Source organism: Nomascus leucogenys, chromosome 23, assembly GCF_006542625.1.
Source record: "Nomascus leucogenys isolate Asia chromosome 23, Asia_NLE_v1, whole genome shotgun sequence".
Lineage (NCBI taxonomy): Eukaryota > Metazoa > Chordata > Mammalia > Primates > Hylobatidae > Nomascus > Nomascus leucogenys.
Window position 1 is genome coordinate 26757157 of NC_044403.1, and position 21239 is coordinate 26778395.

The window sequence follows — 21239 nt, forward strand, 5'->3', positions numbered from 1 at the left end:
TATGTCATATATGACAATTTGGTCTTCATCCTAAGAAGAGTAGGAAGCCACAGAATGGGACTAACTTGGTGAGATTGTTTCAAAATGGTAATAATAGCTGTGGTGTGAGCCCAGGATGGGAGAGAAGCAAGATTAGCAGTAGGGAGACCGGCTTACTTCTAACAGAGGGGAACAAGGCAAGGATGCAAACTGTGGTGGTGGCATCATCAGGAAAGGGGGGCATGTGCATTGGAGAGAGAGGGCTAATTCTGAGCCAAGGCTGTAAGACAAGCAGAGCCCAAAAGGCGGATTTGCAAATGGATTTTATGTGTGTGTGAGTATGGAGGGAACTGGAGAGCAGTCCTGTTACTGTGGCTGCATACAGAGGCTGAGGGAAGTGCTGTTCTGCAGGACCTCTGGGGCAAGGGGTGGGGTAATCAGGAGGGCAACTGGGCCCAAATTTTAAGCCTGGAGCTTCAAATTTTTTGGCTGTTGTCCTGGGTCCAATTCATGCAGGAAGCAGGATGAGACCTGGGTGTAAATGTTGATTCTAACTGAAATGAAGTGCCCAGGGCACTTGAAGAGGGGTCCGGGGGGAGGGTCTTCAATCTGAAAGCACCCAGGTCTCTCTGAGGCTCCTACCAGGGCATGCCTTGAGCAGGACCATGGTTGCCTACTCTTTTTAGGATGAAGACCAAATTGTCGTGTATGACATACAGGGTCTTTCATGATCGAGTCCGCACCTACCTGTCTGGACCACTTTATCTCCCAACACTCATCCACTGCTGCCTTCCCCCTATACCCCCATTACCCACACCACCATGCCAGGCTCCAAGCACAACAACTGACCATTCTTTGGGAGGTTGGGGTGGGGATGATATATATGCAGTATTTCACATCTCTGTTCATTCATTGCAGACCCATTTAACTTGCCAGGTGTTGTATAAAACATTGGGAATTAAAGCGAAACAGAATGTGATTCCTTCCATCAAGCCCTAGGTAATCACAAGGAAGGAAGACCTATAAGGAAAGAAGGTAGACTAGTAAGGAAAGAAGATAGACTAGTAAGGAAAGAAGACTGGTAGGAAAGTGACTAATAAGAAAAGAAGGCAGACTAGTAAGGAAGGGAAATAGACTAGAGAGGAAGGAAAATAGACTAGAGAGGAAGGAAGGTAGACTAGAGAGGAAGGAAAATAGACTAGAGAGGAAGGACGGTAGACTAGTGAGGAAGGAAGGTAGACTAGTGAGGAAGGAAGGTTGACTAGTGAGGAAGGAAGGTTGACTAGTGAGGAAGGAAGGTTGACTAGAGAGGAAGGAAAGTAGACTAGTGAGGAAGGAAATTAGACTAGAGAGGAAGGAAGGTAGACTAGTGAGGAAGGAAAGTAGACTAGTGAGGAAGGAAGGTAGACTATTGAGGAAGGAAAGTAGACTAGTGAGGAAGGAAAGTAGACTAGCGAGGAAGGAAAGTAGACTAGCGAGGAAGGAAGGTTGACTAGTGAGGAAGGAAGGTTGACTAGAGAGGAAGGAAAGTAGACTAGTGAGGAAGGAAAGTAGACTAGAGAGGAAGGAAGGTAGACTAGTGAGGAAGGAAAGTAGACTAGTGAGGAAGGAAGGTTGACTAGTGAGGAAGGAAGGTTGACTAGTGAGGAAGGAAGGTTGACTAGAGAGGAAGGAAAGTGGACTAGTGAGGAAGGAAAGTAGACTAGAGAGGAAGGAAGGTAGACTAGTGAGGAAGGAAGGTAGACTAGTGAGGAAGGAAAGTAGACTAGAGAGGAAGGAAAGTAGACTAGTGAGGAAGGAAAGTAGACTAGTGAGGAAGGAAGGTAGACTAGTGAGGAAGGAAAGTAGACTAGTGAGGAAGGAAGGTAGACTAGTGAGGAAGGAAGGTAGACTAGTGAGGAAGGAAGGTTGACTAGTGAGGAAGGAAAGTAGACTAGTGAGGAAGGAAAGTAGACTAGTGAGGAAGGAAAGTAGACTAGTGCAGAAGCCTGGGAGAGTGCGGATGCTCTGTCTCCCCGCAGGGCAGCCCTGGGCCTGTCTGGTTTTGCTGGAAGCAGTGGCTTTGGGAGGTTGGGGATGGAGGTGGCCCTTCATTTCAGGGCCCTTCATACTTCAGCCAACAGGAGTTAGGAATGAGACAGTAATGATGCCAAGAGGGAAACTCAGAGGAAAAGCCCAACTGCCCGGAAGTCCAGTTCCCTCAGGACACCTCCTCCTCCTGCTGCTGGTCTCTCTTGGAGGCTCTGGAAGCTGCCTAGGTCCCTGCTGACTCACCTTGCCCCCCACTCCATGCCTAGTGAACTCACTTTCTGCCCTTTCTCTGCACAATCTGGCCCTGTCTTGCTCCTGACTGTGTCTCCTGGTCTCCTTGGCTTTGGTGTTTCCACTGTCAGCTACATGCCCAAGCTTCTGTCACTCTTACCAGCTCTCCACATTCTGTGCCTGCCCCTCTCCCCTGTTCAGAAGGGCCTTTCCAGCTCTTGGCTTATGCAGTGACCTTGAAGGTTCCTGTCAGACTGTCTGGGGATGTAGCATTATTTGGAGGTCCCAGCCAGAACTCCTGCCTCTCAGCCCCCTACCCCTCACCCCATTAGAGATGATGCCTTCAGGCTATGACCTCTGCCCCATCAGCATGTGGGCTCCTGCCATCTGCAGAACCTTTTAATGTTTTCAAAATGCTTTTTACCAATATTAGGATGTCAGCATGGGCTGTTTGTACTTTGGTGTAAATTAGCTGATTAGCAAAAGAGCCAGTGGTTAAATGAGGAAATGGTCGTTGGAAGCCCCGATGGTAGATGGACAGTGGAGGGTGGAATACGGGGCACAGAAGCTGAGGAGGGGCTTTGGGCAGGCTCAGAAAGGAGATTTCGGAAGGACTGATTTGGGGAGACTCTGAAAACAGCCTTCACCTATTTTTTCATTGGGATTTGTGCCTCTCCATCTTTCAGTCTGTTCTTTTCTCTCAACGTCTCTGATCCTGCCCCTTCTTCATCTGCCTCTGTAGAATGACCTAAGGTACCTGCAGTCCTGCGAGGTGGTGAGGTTGGCTCCAATGAGAAGGGACAGAGGTCTTGCCTGAGGCCACTGATATGAAACAGCCAAGACTGTACCTAAAGGATTAAAAAACGTGTGGTCATCCCTGATTAGTAAATCCACTTGTACTAATGGTGGGGACAGACAGCCAGTGGTTCTCCTGCTTAGTCTGGGGAAGCTTCCGGAGGAAGTGGCTGGTGAACAGGCAGTGGGCTGGGAGAGAAAGGGAATTCCAGGGACTTGAAGCAGAGCAGCTGGAATGAAGTGGAGAAGAGGCAGATGAAGGAGGCAGCACGGACGTCCTGAAGTAGGGTTTGATAATTATCCTGTGCATTTCTCATAGCTCATGTACTTCCAAGGAATGTTAATCTTTTCTCTTACTGTATCATCACACTCACTTTATGAGGAAAAGATATAATAATGACACCTTCCGCCAAATCACGGAAGTAAAAACTAAGCTCAGAGAAAGGGCTTGTCTTGGGGCAGTGTGCTGGTGGCGGGGCCTTCCTCCGACAACATCACATGGGTCCTCGTGGCCTGCACCTCCTCCCAATCCTGCACCACCCAGCTTGTGGAACCTTACTCATGTCTAGGTTGGAAGGAAATTAGCTTTGCTAATAGTATCTGAATATTCCGGTCTTACACCTTGATTAGCAGCTTTTTGAAGCAAGAATGGATTGCTTTGGATTTTCTGGGTCCCTAAGGACCAAAATAGTAGGTGGCCCGCAACTAGACGAACAGTGTGTAGGGAAGCGTGGTCCAGGCAGAGGGAAGAATGCATGTAGGATGCTGGGCTGGGGAGCGTGGTGTGCTAGAGGAGAGGTGTATGGTGGGACCCCAGGGAGCCAGCAGGAGAGAGGGTGTGGAGACTGGCGGGGCAGAATGCAGGGTCCCAGCCCGAGAGCCATGGGAGCCCCATAAGTTTGTGCTCTTGAGGGTGTCATGGCCAGATGGATGTTTTGTAAGGACCCCTGGCTGCCTCGTGGGGAACAGGGACAGGGAGCAGGGAGACCTGTTAGGAGGACATCGCCGTCCTCCAGGTGAAGGAGGCTGAGAGCTGGCACTAGGGTGGGACTCATGGAGGGGTGAAGAACAGAGGGGTTTGGCAGATATTTCAGGGGTAAAGTTTATAGGATTGGTACCAAATTGGATATGGGGCATGAGGAAAAACGGCTATCAAGGCTGCTTCTATATTTCCAGCTCGTTGACTGTTTGGTGGACCATTTGCAGGAGCAGGAAATGCTGAAAAAGAATCCTGTTTTGGAGAAGATCGTATGTTTGGATTTGGGCATGTTGACTTTGAGGGGCTGGGAAACATCCAAGTGTAGATGCTGAGCAGGCAGGGGAATGTGTGGACCTGGTGCCTGCAGGAGAGCAAGAGTTAGAGTGAAACTTGGGCATCGTCAGCAATAGGTGACAGTGAAGGTCTCTGGAGTGGATGAGAGTGCCCAGGGAGAGAGCTGGAACATGGAGAAAGGCCCAGGCCCCAGCCTTGGGGACATCCATCTCCTCAATCCAGATATGGGTAAGCCATGCCCCTACCCTCATGGCATTGCAGTCGTGAACACCCAAGGATCTGTTGTTCAAGGCAGCATGGAAGGAGAGCCAAGGCAACGGTGAAGGAAGGAAAGATTCTTTCCAAATGGCTGACATGTTCCACAGGCTGTGTACGATGGCCTTTCCTTCTAATTGACCTCATTCACCTCTTCTAAGCTTCTTAAGGAGTTCTCAAGGTGTGTGCTCACCTGCCCCACCCTTCCCCTTCCTGAGGGCAGGCGTCACTCGCGTTCCCCTCGGCCTTCCTCTCACATCTGAAGGTGGCTCCCTTGTGTCTTTATTGCCTGGAGTGCCTCTCCAGAGCTGGGACAGCTGGGATGGCTGAACCATGTGCTGTGCTCTAATCACTTGTGGGGATAGGGAGAGAAGGGAAGCAGAGTTCCCAGGCAGCCAGATCCGTGTGTCAGAGGGTGAGCTGGGGGAGCAACTGCGATGGCTAGTGAGGGCCCTGAATGTCATCCTCAAACTCCAGGTGGCACCTTTAGGGGATGGTGGTTCCTGGACAGCAGCTGGACCAAAGCTTTGCATTGCCCTTGAATCTGAGCTACTCTGAGCCATAGGTGCAAATCTGAATGTAGCTGCCAGGGCAGGGTGGCCCTTCAGTGAACATCATCTTTATCATGTGCCCCAGTGATGTATCCAGTGGTCTTGGGCTTTTTAGACATGCATCTAGAGGTTTTGAAGTCTTCTCTGGGGTTGAGTCCTTCTGTTCCAAGTTCTGTTCTCAGGCACTTGGCGGGCAGACATGCAGAAAGGCACAAGGGAAGTGGGAGGAGGCAAGATTGGGCACAAGGGAGGAAGCCCCTTTTTTAGAACCCTGAGCCCCATCACATGTAAACCAAAAAATATCTGAGACAGGCCTCAATCAATTTAGTTTATTTTGCCAACGTTAAGGATGTGGTTGAAAGAGAGGTCTGTGTCTTTCTCCAAAGACGATTTTGAGGGCTTCAATATTTAATGGGGAAAAGCAGGCTGTGGGGGAAAGAGGGAGGCTGTGGGGATCTGCATGTTGCAAGAGAAAAGGAGCACTTAGGGAATTATCAATGATATATTCATCTTGTGTTTTGGACAAGGTGAATATAGAGTAGCTGCCTGTGGAACTATCTAGCCTTTTATCTGTAGCTGTCTGCTTAGGAACAAAAGGAAAGGCAGCGTCTTGCCTGACTCAGCTTTCGGCTTAATATTTTCCTTTCGGCAGAGTGATATGGGGTCCTGAGTTTTCATTTTCCTCCCACAAGGCGTGCCCACGCCTGCCCTTCTGTGCTGTCTCCCTAGGGAGTGCCTCCCCTGCCTCCCGGCCTTTCAGAAGCTACCCACCCTCCAGGACCCAGCTCTGGCTCAATGACCCCAGAAGCTGACTTTGACTTAGTCTTTCTGGTCTCCCACAGTGTGGACTGGAGCCCACAGTGTAGAAAGGAATGATGAAAGCTTTTCCTCTGCTGGTCACAGGTGTGTTTCCTGCATGTCAGCTCTATCTTCACAAAGAGATTATGTTTCTCAAGTGCAGGGACTGAATGTTCTAGACCCCCTGAAACTGCATTGGAGGGCCGAGCACCTAAGGGGCTGCTCCACAAGTTGGCAAAGGGCCAGGAGTTCTGTTTCAACAGACCAGAAGAGTTGCCTTTTGTTCATTCATTCACTGAGCAGGTGCTTAGGGCTGAGTTGGAGGCATAAGGTGTTATTTCTGCTCACTTGGAGGTTAAAATGCAAACACTAACGATTCTAATCACAGCCTTCGATCACGTGCCCTCAGGCTAATCACTGCTCTGGGTGCTTTGCAGGCAATATCTCTCATTCTCATTCGCATTCTCACTGCAATCCTGCAAGTTTGAGATTCTCATTTTACAGCTAGAGAACAAGCACAAAGAGGTCACAGGGCTGGCAAGTGGCAGAGCTGAGGTTTAAGCCTGGGCACTGGCTGTGCTGCTTTGCTAGGAAGTGTTTCTCAGAGGAGAGAGTAGATTGAGTCTGACCTGCCCTGAGACCTTGGCAGCTCGCGGTTGCACTGGGGTCTGTGCAAAGTGCAGCTGGAGTATCTACTCCCTCAGTTCCCTCCAATTCTAACATGCGGTCGTTCCATCACCTACTGGGGACCTTTCCCTTCAGGGCAGACGCTGGAATTTTTCTGAAGTGGTCCTATGTTCCTGCCGAGAAGGGGCTGCGGACCTCTGGGGCCTGGGTAGAGGCAGCAGGTGCGTGAGGACGCTGAAAGGACACTGGAGGACAGTCCTTTGTGCAGTTGTTCAGAGGGCCCCTTGGTCTGTCTTTGCTCTGTCCCCGAGGAAGGCGGGGGCTGGCCAGGGGGCCGGCTGGTGCTGCTGCCACAGGGGAGGCCCAAAGCCTAAGCCTTTGGTATTAATTCAAGGTGTCTCTCCAGGCAGTGCCCCCCCACCACCCTGGCTTGCTCGATGCCACCCCTTTCTTGTCTGGGAATTATGAGAGATTATGACAGCCTTGATCCGAAGGAGCTCCTGCTGGTGGCTCCAGGCTGTGTATGTGTGTGTGTATGTGTGTGTGTGTATATGTGTGTATGTGTGTGTGTATGTGTGTGTGTGTCTGTGTGTATGTGTGCGTATGTGTGTATGTGTGTATATGTGTGTGTGTATGTGTATGTGTGTGTGTGTGTGTATGTTTGTGTGTATGTGTGTGTGTGTGTGTGTGTGTATGTGTGTGTATGTGTGTGTATGTGTGTGTGTGTATGTGTGTGCATGTGTGTGTGTATGTGTGTATGTGCGTGTGCGTGTGTATGCAGTCGGGGGCCGCACTTCCTTCTCCATGCTCCCTCCCCTGTGGCCACTGTGAACCTGGGTTTTAGGGACTAACCAAGGAGGCAGCTGTGAAGCAAAATGGGCCATTTTCTCAGGGCTAGTGTCTGAGCACACTCAGTACCTCAGTGTCTTGGATTTCCTTTATCTGAGGCTGTTTTGCCTCCTTTGTCTTTCCCTCTCACAGATATCCCCCTGCTCCCTGGCTCCCCACGCCGGCTGAGCCCTCAGGCAGGGGCCAGAGGGGGCCAGGGCCCCAAACATGGACGGCAGTATCTCAAGATGCCAGGTCCCCGGGCCCCAGGTCTGCAGGGCAGTTCCAACAGAGATCCTGGTCAGCCCTGCGGTGGAGAGAGCACCCGCAGCAGCTCTGTGAGTACTGGGCGGGGTGGGGTGGGGGGATAGGCCAGCCCTGTCGGAGGCCCCCAGGGAGCCTCTGCTCCGGGGGATCCTCCATTTGGGAGCACGTGTGTGCGTGAAAGAGAGAGGCCTAGGGTTTGGGTAGGGCCTTTTCTCTTCTCTGTCTCCAAGTCAGGCACACTTTCCCAGTGCCCTGTTCTGGTCAGAGGAGGGTCAGGAAAGGAGGAGGCGGGGGAAGCCAGTCGATGCTGCCAGTTGGTCTGTAGGCCCCCTGGTTCCCCTCCTGCAAGCCTGAGCACCTGTCTTCTCTGCTATGGTGGCTCCGAGTCTCTCCCTTATGCCTGGAGCTTCATCTGGTTGCCCAGGTGACCTCTCAGGTGGCTGCAGAGGCAGCTGGGTTTCAAACCAGTAATAAACAGGGAAACACCCACGGGGAGAGGCCGGTCCCTCCCCTGCTTCATCGTGTTCTCTCTCCTCCTCTTCTTTCCACCTCCCCACCTCTGGAGTGGAAGACAGCAGAAGTCAGTTCCCTGCTGCTGTCTTTGACAGGGTCCTCACCAGTGGCTGGAGAGGAGGATGTGGGGCTGTGAATAGTGCCTGGTGAATTCCTGTGGGTGGGAGGGTAGGGGGCGGGCCAGGTGACTAGAAATTGGTCTTTGTTCCAATGGATCCAGAGAACCTGCCTGTGAGTATTCTGTGTTTAAATATGTAGTGTATTTGCAGGCAGAGGTGCAGATCTGCAAGCAGGTGAGCGTGTGTGGGCCATGGTGCCTGTGGAAGGGGGTGTGTGTGTTACAGCGCACTCGGGTAGATACGCGTGTACACAGGCCCCTTCACCTGTATGGTGCAGGAGTGCTGGTGCAGGGAGACAAGGGTAGAGGTGGCTGCGTGTGCATTTGCAGGTGCTTGCATGTGCGTGTGCCGGCGTGGGCGTGTGATTCTGTGTGTGGAGGCAGGAGGTGCGGTTGTGAGGGGTTTGCTGCTGCAGGTACAGTCTGTGTGTGAGTGTGTGTGTGCATGGATGCTGGAGCATGTGTGAAGGCACTGATGCCCAGACTGTCAACAGGTGGGTGGAGGGCTTTGCAAGCTGGCGTGACAGATTAACTTAGGCCATTTGGTCTTTTTACTGGGGGTACTGGGGGCCTCTGCGCCTGAGGGGCTTGCTTCTGAGTCCATTTCCCTGAGCCCAGAGCAGAGATCAGTCTCCTCTGTTTCTCACCCCTTACTCACCAGACCTTGCCCTGCCTCTCCTCTCTCTCTGGCCAGGTCATCAACAACTATCTGGATGCCAACGAGCCTGTGTCCTTGGAGGCCCGTCTTAGCCGCATGCACTTCCATGACAGTCAGAGGAAGGTCGACTATGTGCTCACCTACCACTATCGGAAACGCGGGGCGCACCTGGCCCAAGGCTTCCCTGGCCACTCGCTGGCTATCGTCTCCAATGGGGAGACAGGCAAGGAGCCTCATGCTGGGGGCCCAGGTGACATTGAGCTGGGGCCGCTCGATGCCCTGGAGGAGGAGAGGAAGGAGCAGCGGGAGGAATTTGAGCACAATCTGATGGAGGCTGGACTGGAGCTTGAGAAGGACTTGGAGGTGAGTCAGGCGGGTGGCCAGGGACTTGGAGATGGAATGGTACCACAGAACCGGGCTCCTAGTGAGCAGTGCCACCTGACAGAGAGCTTAGGCTTTATTCTGGCAGGTGGACTTTTTTTTCTGCTGGAGAAACCAGATTTCCTTTCTTTCTTTCTTTCTTTCTTTCTTTCTTTCTTTCTTTCTTTCTTTCTTTCTTTTTTTTTAATATTTTTTGAGATGGAGTCTTGCTGTGTCACCAAGGCTGGAGTGCAATGGCGCGATCTTGGCTCACTTCAAGCTCTGCCTCCTGGGTTCCTGCCATTCTCCTACCTCAGTCTCCCGAGTAGCTGGGACTATAGGCGCCCGCCACCACGCACGGCTAATTTTTTGTATTTTTTTTAGTAGAGACAGGGTTTCACCATGTTAGCCAGGATAGTCTCGATTTCCTGACCTCCTGATCTGCCAGCTTTGGCCTCCCAAAGTGCCGGGATTACAGGCGTGAGCCACCGTGGCTGGCCTGGAGAAACCAGATTTTCTTGCCCAAGGACTTGAGAAAGAGTCTTGTGTTGCTAGTGGTCCTGATTAGGGGATTCCAGGTAGTAGTGGTGGGATGGTGGTGGTATGCCAATCTGTTCTTTGGGAGTTGGGAGTTAGCCTAGTTAGACATTAAAGGCAAGAAATTTCTTCTTGACATTCTCAGGCCACATCTAGTGGCCTTCTCCATATGGTTTCCTTGGGAGGAAGACCTAGTTTCCTTGTTGAATTTTGGAATAAAATTCCCCTATATCAATCTCATTCACTAAGGAATGTGCTTGTCTGGGGTCCCCTGAGATAGCTGATTTGAGATGTATTTGGAAACTGAGTTGGGACATACATAGGATATATTTTATCAACCCATATGCTATAGATGCTCTCACCTCTGGTTAGTGCAAGGGAATCCATGGGAATCCATTCATACACATATCCACCCATCCATCCATCCATTCATCCACCCATCTGTCCACCCAGCCATGCATCCATCCATCCATCCATCTATCCATCCATCCATCCCTCTATCCATCCATCCATTCATCCACCCATCTGTCCACCCACCCATGCATCCATCCATCCATCCATCCATCCATCCATCCATCCATCCATCCATCTGTCCACCCACCCATGCATCCATCCATCCATCCATCCATCCATCCATCCGTCCGTCCATCCATCTATCCATCCATCCATCCATCCATCCATCCATCCATCCATCCATCCATCCATCCATTTATCCACACCACAGTGATCCTTTAAAAATGACCTTCCCTTGCCAGGCACGGTGGCTCATGCCTGTAATCCCAGCACTTTGGGAGGCTGAGGCGGGCAGATCATGAGGTCAGGAGATTGAGACCATTCTGGCTAACACGATGAAACCCTGTCTCTACCAAATATACAAAAAATTAGCTGGGCGTGGTGGTGGGCACCTGTAGTCCTAGCTACTCGGGAGGCTGAGGCAGGAGAATGGCATGAACCCAGGAGGTGGAGCTTGCAGTGAGCCGAGATCGCGCCTCTGCACTCCAGTCTGGGTGACAGAGTGAGACTCCGTCTCAAAAAAAAAAAAAAAAAAAAAAAAAAAAAGACCTTCCCTTGCCATCTCCCCCAAACTCATTCCTACCCTTCCCACCCTCCTTACCCTCCTCCAGGTCACGGGCCTCATCTTGGGTGTGGGCTGATCACCTTGACCTCAGGTCTTTGTGCTATTGCCCTCTCTGCTTTGGGCACTCTTCCTCAGACCTGTGTATCACATTCCCTCTCTTCAGGTCTCTGCTCAAATGTCACCTCCTTCCCGACATCTTCGATGACCATCCTATTCAAAATACCCCCACCCCATCCCTCTCTGTCCCTCGATCCTGCCTTACTTTTCTTCATCACACTTAGCATTGCCACCTGGAATAACAATGATAGACTTTTTTTGTTTGTTTTTTGTCTGTGCTCCCACTGGCTCCCTGAAGGCAGAGATCTTGTTTGGTTCGCTGCACATCCCCAGCACCCAGGACAGACGCTGGCACATATAGGTGCTTAATAAGTGTCAGCTGAGTATATGAGTGACCTCCCTGAACCTCAGGTCCCTTATCTGCAAAATAATAGATGCCTTGCTGGGTTATACTTAAACATGCCTCATCATTAGATGGGGCAATGAAAATCTCAGCACGATGTCTGGTACATAGTAGGTGCTCAATAAATGCTCATCATGATGATTTTAAAAGGTGTCATGCTGAGGCTTGAGGTGCCATTTTCATCAGAAGTTTGCCTGATAAGATTTAAGTTGGCTGGGTGCGGTGGCTCATGCCTGTAATCCAAGCACTTTGGGAGGCCGAGGCTGGAGGATCATCAGGTCAAGATATCAAGACCAGCCTGGCCAATATGGTGAAACACTGTCTCTACTAAAAATACAAAAAGTTAGCCAGGCGTGGTGGTGCTTGCCTGTAGTTCCAGCTACTTGGGAGGCTGAGGCAGAAGAATCTCTTGAACCCGGGAGGCGGAGGTTGCAGTGAGCCGAGATTGTGCCACTGCACTCCAGCCTGGGTGACAGAGGGAGACTCTGTCTCAAAAAAAAAAAGATTCAAGTTAATGCTCTCCTCAAACTGGAAGGGTTCCCCAGTGGTCATTCATCCTTTCCTTTCCCCCGTCCCCAGGCAGAATGGCATGTGGCCTGGCTCATGCCTCGTGGTGCTGGCCTGTGCTGCTTTGCCAGACCCTTAAGGCAGAAGACACTCTTCTTGGGTTAGTCTTTCCACCTATGTAGGAAGAGGGTGCTCTCTTAGGGATGCGTTAGGCTTCCTTGCTGTGGGAGTGCTGATTTTCACTTTTTGAAACCCAAAGCTCACTTGGTGGCTCCAGCTGGGGTCTGCTGAGATGGTCTCTCCAAGGTAAAGGTGCATTTTGAGCTCCAGGAACTTGCCAATGTGGGAGCTGCAGTGCCTACCTCTGTTGTTGGGTCTTAGGGAGCAGAGGCCAGGGCTTCACTCAACTGCTCAGTTGGGAAGCAGTGCTCAAGAGGGTGAACTCTTAAGGCCAATTACATATGTTCACATTCCAGGACTGACTTACTAGCTCATGACCTTGGGCAGGTTACCTCATCCTTTTGGTAAAGCTTCCTGGTCTATAAAAAGGAAATAACAGGGCTGGGTGCAGTGGCTCACATCTGTAATCTCAGCACTTTGGGACGGTGAGGCAGATGGATTGCTTGAGGTCAGGAGTTTGAGACCAGCCTGGCCAACACAGTGAAAACCTGTCTCTACTAAAAATACAAAAAATTAGCTGGGTGTGGTGGTACGCATCTGTAGTCGCAGCTACTCTGGAGGCTGAGGCAAGAGGATTGCCTGAACCCTGGAGGTGGAAGTTGCAGTGAGCTGAGATGGCACCACTGCACTCCAGCCTGGGTGACAGAGCAAGACTCTGTCTCCAAAAAAAAAGAAAAAAGAGAATAATAATAACAGTACCTTCTTCACTGGGTTATTATAAAGATGAAAGAAGGTAACTAAATAAAGTACCTAGAACACTAACAAAGAATATTACTGCTATTATTATTATTTACAGTTGCCAGGTTTAGCAAACAAAAATGCAGCATGCCTAGTTAAATTTGAGTTTCAGTTCAACAATGAATACTTTTTTTTCTTAGCATGTACAATGAAATATTGGGGACATACACTAAAAATTATTCACTATGGATCTGAAATTAAAATGTAACGGTCCTGGCCACCCTTAATGCTACTATCAACACCACTGCCCATCTTGGCTGCCCCTGTCTCCCCACCATGCTTCATTCTGGTTTCTGTCAGATGTTCCCCGCTTTGGCTGGGAATTTGGAGGGCAAAGAGGTGGCTTTTGGGACTGACCAGTGTTAGGCTGGGGTCCTGGGTTGTTGTTCCTGTTGTATAACCACCCAGACTCCTCCCTCCCAGCCCCCACCCATGGCTTCAAGGCCACTCCACACTTCTTCATGAGGCTACTCCAGGTGGCACAGCCTCCCCCAGCGTCCCTGTCGTCAGAGCCTCCACCTCTCACTGTGGCCTGCTGTCTTGCAGTGTCGTCTCTGTCTTCCAAAAGGTAGTTATTATGATCACTGTTGGGACCTCGTGTGCAAAGCGTTGAGTTTACTCTACTTTTCAGCCATGGCACATTACTGTCACTGGTCTGCACAATAACTCCTGGGTTATTTATTTAAATCTCCCTCTGACTCTGCACTGCCTGCTACCTCACAGGCAGTCATTCCAAGGCATCGTCGTTCTGGAAAAGACTTTATTGTGTAGAACAGTTTTAGACTTAAAGAAAAATTGGATGGTTGTACAGAGAGTTTCCATCTGCCCCATTCCCAGTTTCCTGTATTGTTAACACCTTACATGAATAGGATACGTTGTTACAATTAATGAACTAATATCAACACATTATCATTAAGTAAAATTCACACTTTATTCAGATTTCCTTATTGCTGCCTTTTTTTTTTTTTTAACCTGCTGAGATTTTTCTATTCAGAGTTGTCAGGTCTCCTTACACTTCTCTTGGTGGTAACAGTTTCTCAGAACTGTATGCATTCTTAATTTACATAGAAGGTACTGTTTCATAGCCCATTCTGTTTTTTACTTTTTTCTCTAGCAATTTACTTTTCAGATCCATTCACTTTCTGCATGTACATTGATTCCATTACTTTATTTTTATTTATTTTTGAGACCAGGCCTCACTCTGTCACCCAGGCTGGATTGCAGCAGTGTGATTGCAGCTCACTGCAGCCTCAACTTCCCAGGTGCCAGTGATCCTCCTGCCTCAGCCTCCTGAGTAGCTGGGACCATCGGTGTGTGCCACCATGCCCAGCTAATTTTTGTATTTTTTGTAGAGACGGGGCTTCACCATGTTGCCCAGGCTGTTCTTGAACTCCTGACCTCAAGAGATCCACCCACCTCAGCCTCCCAAAGTGCTGGGATTAGAGGGGTGAGCCACAGTGCCCGGCCAGACTCCATTATTTTAATGAGTGAGCAGTTTGCGGCCACCACAGCGTACCTGGTCACTCCCCTAGTAATAATGAACGCTTAGGTTACTTCCAGTTGTGCGCCACTGCAAAAAAGGAGCGAGAATGAATCGTCGCCTCCTTTGGGGCCAGCGTTCTGTGATATCCCCCGCTCCCTCCATGCCATGTTGGTGTTAAACCGTGCTTGGAGATCCATCAGCTGGAGCCTGTGAGGTTCTGAACAACCTTTCACCACATTAAGACGCTTGGCCCTGGCTGTGAGCAGCAGCCTGGAATGGGGGCCTCACAGGAGAAGGAGACTTGCTTGACTGCACCTGGTGGCAGTTTGGAGTAGGTGCGGCGGCCCCACCTGCTCAGCTGTCCCACCCTTCTGAGTGGGGCTATCTTTTAGGCTCTGGGTTCATTGACTTTAAGGCAAATGGAGAGCAAATGCATTCCTATCAGAGACCCATTAAAAATGATTCACTTAGCCTTGCAGATCAAAAGAACTTCGCATCCACTGAACTCTGTTTGAGTATCAGAGAATTGACTTCCCACCCTCCTTGATACCTGGGCATGCTTCTGACAGGATGATAACTGGTGCATACCTTCCATGTGGCATTTCACTTTTTCATTTTTTGTGCATATTTCCATGTATTGATATTGTCCATGTTCATATTTTAAAGACAATTCAATATTTTATCAAATGTCTTTATATGTCATTTGATAAAATACTAAATTGTCTTTAAAGTATGAACGTTTGCTTTCTTCATTTGACCGTTTCATTAGAATTTCACTTAAAGACATCGTCGGAGATGCTTATGAGTGACAGAGACGTCTGCATCCTCACTACCAATTCATATAAATGAGGGCCACCTGTTGGTGCTGTGCATTGCGTCAGAGTGGGAGGCTCATTTAAGCAGTTCAGGAGACTGTCCCAGCCTTGAGTGTCCAGAGAGTTTCCTGTAGTCCTGGCAGGACTGAGAGTGGGTGAGCTGAACAGGCTCTGATACAGCTCTGGGGAGGTCTGGTCGGCCCACGTCCTCCCACTCTCTCTTAAATAAACCTCCTGCTTTGACCCAGAGAGCGAGCAGGGCGGAGGCAGAGACTCACATGCACGGGTGTCACCAGGGGCACCTGAGGGAGGGGTCTGAGAACCAGGCACATTGCAATCCTGTGGAAGCCAGGAGGGCATGTTTGTACACTTTTAGTTAAAGACCTTCTCTCACCTTGTAGGCCCTGAAATCGTAGCAGACATGGCCCCAAGCTTCATCCTTGTGGGCAGCTAGATAGCTGAAATTGGAAATGGAGAAGATGGCATGACAGGGAGGCCAGGTGCCCCCTTACTAGGGGCTGGCTTTCTTGAGATTGGGGGACCAGGGAACTGATAGCAGAAGTTGGCTTTAAAATTCAGCGTGGCCTGGCATCTCCAGCAGGTCTGCAGGCTGTTCTTGGAAGGGACAGCATACCATCCGGGAAGCCTGGGGGCCCACAGCTGCTTTCGGGAGGTGGAGCTCTCCTCTCTGTCTTGGTATCAGGTGCGAATCCAGGAATGGCCCAAGTCCTTTCTCTGTAGAGAGGAGACTCCCTCCTCCCATGCCTTGAGATGTCTCTGACCCCTGACTCTTCACCCTGTAGGTCTGGCAGAGCCTGGATGTCTGGCATCTCAACCTGAATTGCAGCACTGAGTCAAAGGGGGATGTCTTTGCGGGACTGATTTACGGAGTACCTATTCTCCCTTTCCAGAAGGAGCATGTGGCACCAGGGCCGTGAGCCCACTGGACTCTGGGCTTTTTGCTCTCCCTGGAGGCCGCTCTGTGGTCTCTGAAGCACAGGCTGGCCCTGGCTGAACATTTTTTGGGACCCAGATCAGTCCTTTGCCTCACAGGGCGAACACTCAGACTTGCTGCTGTCTTCCTCACTCTTACCGGTATAAAACTTGTCTTGACGCAGTTCTCCTCTTGCAATTCTCAAGTCTGGCTTGGTTTTACTTTGCTGGGGAAACGAGGGCTTAGAATCCTTAGGAAAACCTTGCTGTTTGGTTCTCCGGGGTGACAGCGTCCCCTGGAGGCCTTCCTGCCCATTGCTCTGCCTTGGACATCCACAGAGGGCAGGCTGCTGGTGCTGGATCGGGGAGTGGTGTATTTCTATGGGATGGGGGGATCTCCAGGCCCCCGTTGACCCCATTATAAAATGAGTCTCTTTTCTCCTCTGGAGTGGGATTGCGGGCTTGTGTTCCTAGGAAAGGGTATGGCAAACGCAGGGAAAATGCAAATATGGGTTTTAATGATGGCCTTGTCTCTACTGTTTGTTGGTGACGCTGCCATGCTCTCCTGAGTGTAGGAACAGTCATGCCGCTGCTGCTAACACTAATGGCAGGGGAAGATGCGATGATTTCCCCCTGGCCTTGGCTGTGTTCCTGTCCCATTTGTCCCACCCCGAGGCAGCAGGCTGGGACCTTGGGCTTCTCCCTTGCCTCTTTCCTACCCAAGGGATCTTTGGGGAACACAACAAAGAACGCTGCAGCCCTTGCCCCTGGGACCGCACAGCTGAGAGAGGGAGGCACAGTAGGGCCGGCTGGATTTGATCTCAGAGGGGATGCCTTCGGGCAGCCTGGGGTGGGGATGCACAGGGAAAGCGGGGAGGGGCAAGGCAAGCCTCCAAGCCCCCAAATCCAGGTACGTGTCTATTTCCATCTCCAGAGACTCTATAATGAAAACATTAACCTTCAGCATTCTCCTCTGATGCTCATTTTAGCACCCCCCACCCCAACCTCCCCAACCCTGAGGAGGTTAGAGCAGCTAATGTCCTTTCTCATCGACTAGGAAACGTAAAGCACCTTGTCAAGTGGGCGAATAGCAGGGCTGGGCCTTGAAACAAGGTCTCCTTGCTTCTGCTCCTCTTGTTCTTTATTCTCTTATACTCCCCAGGGGTGGCACTCACCCAGCCACAGAGATGAGCACTGTCTAGGTTTTGCATAAAACTGGGCAGTGGGTCTAGTGAAAAGCAGGCTGAGGATTTACACGGAGGAGGAAGGGAGCTGGGTGTGGCTCTTTTCCAAGTCCTTTATTTCTGGAATCTTTTAACAACTGACGGGGTGCTTCTGGAGATCTCTAGGATTCCTCAAAAGGGGCTGGAAGGAGGTTTCTGGGCTTTGATCTGCCATATCCCAAACTGCAGTACCAGATGGCACGGCTCAGCGAATATCACGATTGTCCTTGTCAAGGGTTTCTGGTCTGTGCATCACCTTAGCCAGCTGTGTGCTTTGCTGATTTTCTTTGTTACCGGGTGCCACCTGTGATGTGTGAGAAGATGGGATCATAGGACATTACAGTTGTAACAACTTGAGATAATTTCTTTCAATTTCATCTTAGAGCAGGAACTGGAGCCCAGAGAGAGTATGTGACTGGCACAAGGTCAGACTGCTGGTTAATGCCTTAATCAGATTAAATACCGACATTATAGAGTCCATGCAGACAAATAAGCTAAGGGAGTCTGGCTTCCTTGCGTTAGTCTGTCTTCCTCCTAGCAAAGTTATTATCTCCCTATCCAACTGGTATTCCTGGTATGACTGTACCTGGTGTTCGTGGCTGGTGCCTGCCCTGATTTGCAACGTGTTGCTGGTTGTTAAATATCTTGAGTATCACCTGCGCTTCCTACTGTCATTCACATCAGTGGCTGCATTTGGTGAAGAGAGACTCGGGGGACAGTTGGTCTCTATCTTGCTAATCACCCCTCTTCATGGCACTGCTAGATGTTTTGGGCTCTGAGACACACATTGAGAAGGAAAGCCCTTCTTCATTTGTCACTTGATAAGTTCAGGGTCTTTATTGGTCTAGGGCTGGTTGGGCAGTCACAGCAGCTGTAAAGCAGCTGCCAGGAGGGACCTGCCAGGCTCAGTCTCTGGCCCCTCTCTCCTGCTTTTCATGTAGCAGACATTTACTGAGCACCTACTAGGTGCTGGGTCCTGGGTGGGCTGGGAGCTGAGGATGCCGAGGTGAATAAGACATGGCCCCTGCTTTCAAGGGAAGCAGACCTGACCTGGGAGAATCAAATAGGGTCTAAAAGTACAGTAACACAGGTGAGAAAAGAGTCCTGGGAGAGTGACCGATGGTCTGACGGACTGGGAAGGCTTGATTCTGTTGTGAAGGTCTGGGTGAAATCACCTTCCCTCTCCCTGCCCCCAGATGCTGGGGTCCAGCAGGAGTGGGTGAGCTGTGTTTCCTACCCTTGTCAGATCTCCAGGAAGAGTTCACCCTCAGGATGCTGAGATGCTGGTGTGGACTGTGCAAGTTTGAAAGGTTTAGCTGAAGTGGGTGGCGTACATGGTAGACAGAGTCTTTAAGGCTTTGAGGTCTGAGGATACAGAATGGTTATATCTGGGCTTGACAGATGATGAGGGTGGTTCTTGGGGCCACTTCAGCCTTAAGTGTCCTCCTTCACTGCAGACAGAGTCTCCCTGCTACCCCTGGACAGCTTCTTAGCGTGCTTATATCTGATGACTCCTGGGGCCATGTGACAGCATCAGGGGTTTTGTAATCTTGAGGGTTTTGTGGATAGAATTCAGAGGTAGAATCCATAAACTTGAATGATAGAAAATTACATCTTTATTTTCATCAACACTTAACTGACATTTAGTATTTACTTCAATTAATGATATAGGCAAAAACCTACATTAAGATGAGTTCCTGTGACTGTCACTAATAGAAATAACCCATAGAGGCCAGGTTCTGTGGCTCACACCTGTAATCCCAATACTTTGGGAGGCCCAAATGGGTGGATCCCCTGAGGTCAGGAGTTCAAGACCAGCCTGGCCAACATGGTGAAACCCTGTCTCTACTAAAAATACAAAAATTAGCCAGGCTTGGTGGCATGTGCCTGTGGTCCAGCTACTCCAGAGGCTGAGGCATGAGAATCGCTTGAACCCAGGAGGTAGAGATTGCAGTGAGCCGAGATTGCGCCACTGCACTCCAGCCTGGGTGACAGAGTGAGACTGTCTCAAAAAACAAAACAACAACAAAACAACAACAACAACAGCAAACACATCAAATTTGTTGCACAGATCTCGAAAACAAATTACACTCATTCCTACTTAGAAATTATGCCAATTTTTAGATGTGTCTCTAGGTCTCATTATTTTGTGTAATAGAGAAGGAAGTCTGTTACTGTATCACAATAGATAACTCTATTTCTATACATTTAGTCTCCTTGTTGCTCTGGATAATTATTTTATACATTTAAAAACATTCTGAGAGGGGTCATAGATTTAACCTGACTGTCCTGAGGTTCCATTCCGTGGCCCCAATATGCTTACAAACCCTTGAACAAAGCCTAGGAGAAGCCTCAGGTAGAGCATGGCAGTCCTGCCTGGCAGCTGTATGAAGGGAGATCAAATAGGAACGCCCACCGCCTGCTCTCTGGGCACGCACTGCCCAGAGAGCGCTCCTAAAGAGTCCTGCTGCAGGTGCACTTGTGGGGCACGGGATGATGCTGGGCTCCTGTGTGCTGCTGTGCAGCTGCCTCTCCATGTGCACAGCTAACTGTGCTTTGGAAGCATGTCGTTTAGTCCACGGTATGCCTGAACCCAAGAAGGGAGCTGAGCACTGAAAGACCTGGGTTCTAGGACCTCATCTGCTGCCAACTGGCTTCTTTCTGGATCTCGACTTCTATTCTGGAAAAAGAGAAGGTTGGGTGTGAAATCAGGGATTCTCCAGCTGTGTATCTGACAGTACTGTCTTCCCATGACTTGGACTGAGGTAGTCTATACCAGAATAAAAAAATTGATAATGTTTTTGCAATTTACTAAAAAGTAACATGAATAAAGATAGTTTTCTCAATTTACAGTTGTTCTAACATATCTTTTTGTTAAACCTTTGGAAGCTGTTACTCCTTGCCTGCCAGGAAGTACTTATTGAGGGCAAAAGGAGTGGGTGAGAAGTAAAAGAATATTAATGGGAGCATGTGGAATTGGCCAATCATGTTTAATTTCTAGGCTTAGTTTGGATTGTGGGTTTTTCTACAGAATTGTTCCTAGTTTGAGTGGTGGAATTAAGCATGTCGGGACATTAAGGACCTTTGTAAAGGATCTTGCAAACAGCATCATGACCTGCGGGTGTTCTCCTAGCTCCCACCAGTCTCCAAGGCCCCTTCCTGCTATGCTATTCTGTGGACTTACAGCATGTAATGATGCATTCTGCTCAAAAGGCCGACGACTCTTGTTGTGAGTGGACTCATGAATCTGTGTGGAATGAAGGCCATTCTCCAGAGGAGACAATGCTCCTGTTGACATTCAGGCACCAATACAAGCAATGGTGCACCCCACTTATTCCCAGCCTTCCCTGTTCTGTGCACACAATTTTAAGGGAAAACAAAGCGACAGTTACAATGGAAGCAAAAGAAAGAGCAGCTGTTGGGGCTATTAGCTGTGTCACTGTCTGCTGAGTGGGACAGATGCACTTAGGAGGCCTCATCTTCTCTTAAGTCTCTTGGCTTGCCCAGGAGCTTAGCTAAAGTCAGAGGGTTCCATGATGATTCATGGAAATTGCCATTTATGGCCTAATGGCTCCTAGGGAACCCTGGGTCCATTCTGATGCCTCTCAGAATGTGTTTACCATTCCTTGAGCGTCACTGGGTTGGGAGTCTGGGCTACTGCAAACCAATCCACTCTGGCCAGCAGTTGGACTTTCTGTCCAGCCCAGCACCCTGGGTAGTCAGACTCTCGGCTTGGATAGGGTGACTGCTGGTATTCGTGTTACTGCCTTGTTGTTTCCACTCAGGAATTGATTATTCTCAGGCGGTAAGGGCTGGGGTCTATTTGACTGGGGATATTTTAGCCAATGTTGTTTATCCATTCTTTCTTGGCTCTTCCAGCCCAGGGAACTTAGCTCATCCACAGGCCATTGGAGGGTGAAGGCTTCTCAGGCCTCAGAGAGGACCTGTGAGTCTTAGCACCTTTTCAGGAACGGGAAACAGAAGGAGTGGAATTTGATGGG

The 21239-nt window shown here is 49.9% G+C and overlaps 1 protein-coding gene across 1 annotated transcript in view; it reads left to right on the forward strand.

Moving 5' to 3' along the window:
* The window catches only part of ANO2 (anoctamin 2), a 376891-nt gene that overhangs the window by 9187 nt on the left and 346465 nt on the right, over window positions 1-21239 (forward strand). Inside the window, exons 2-3 of the mRNA XM_030804747.1 lie at window positions 7522-7706; window positions 8961-9287. Coding sequence (XP_030660607.1) covers window positions 7522-7706; window positions 8961-9287 — 512 coding nt within the window. The remainder of the gene's footprint in view (window positions 1-7521; window positions 7707-8960; window positions 9288-21239) is intronic.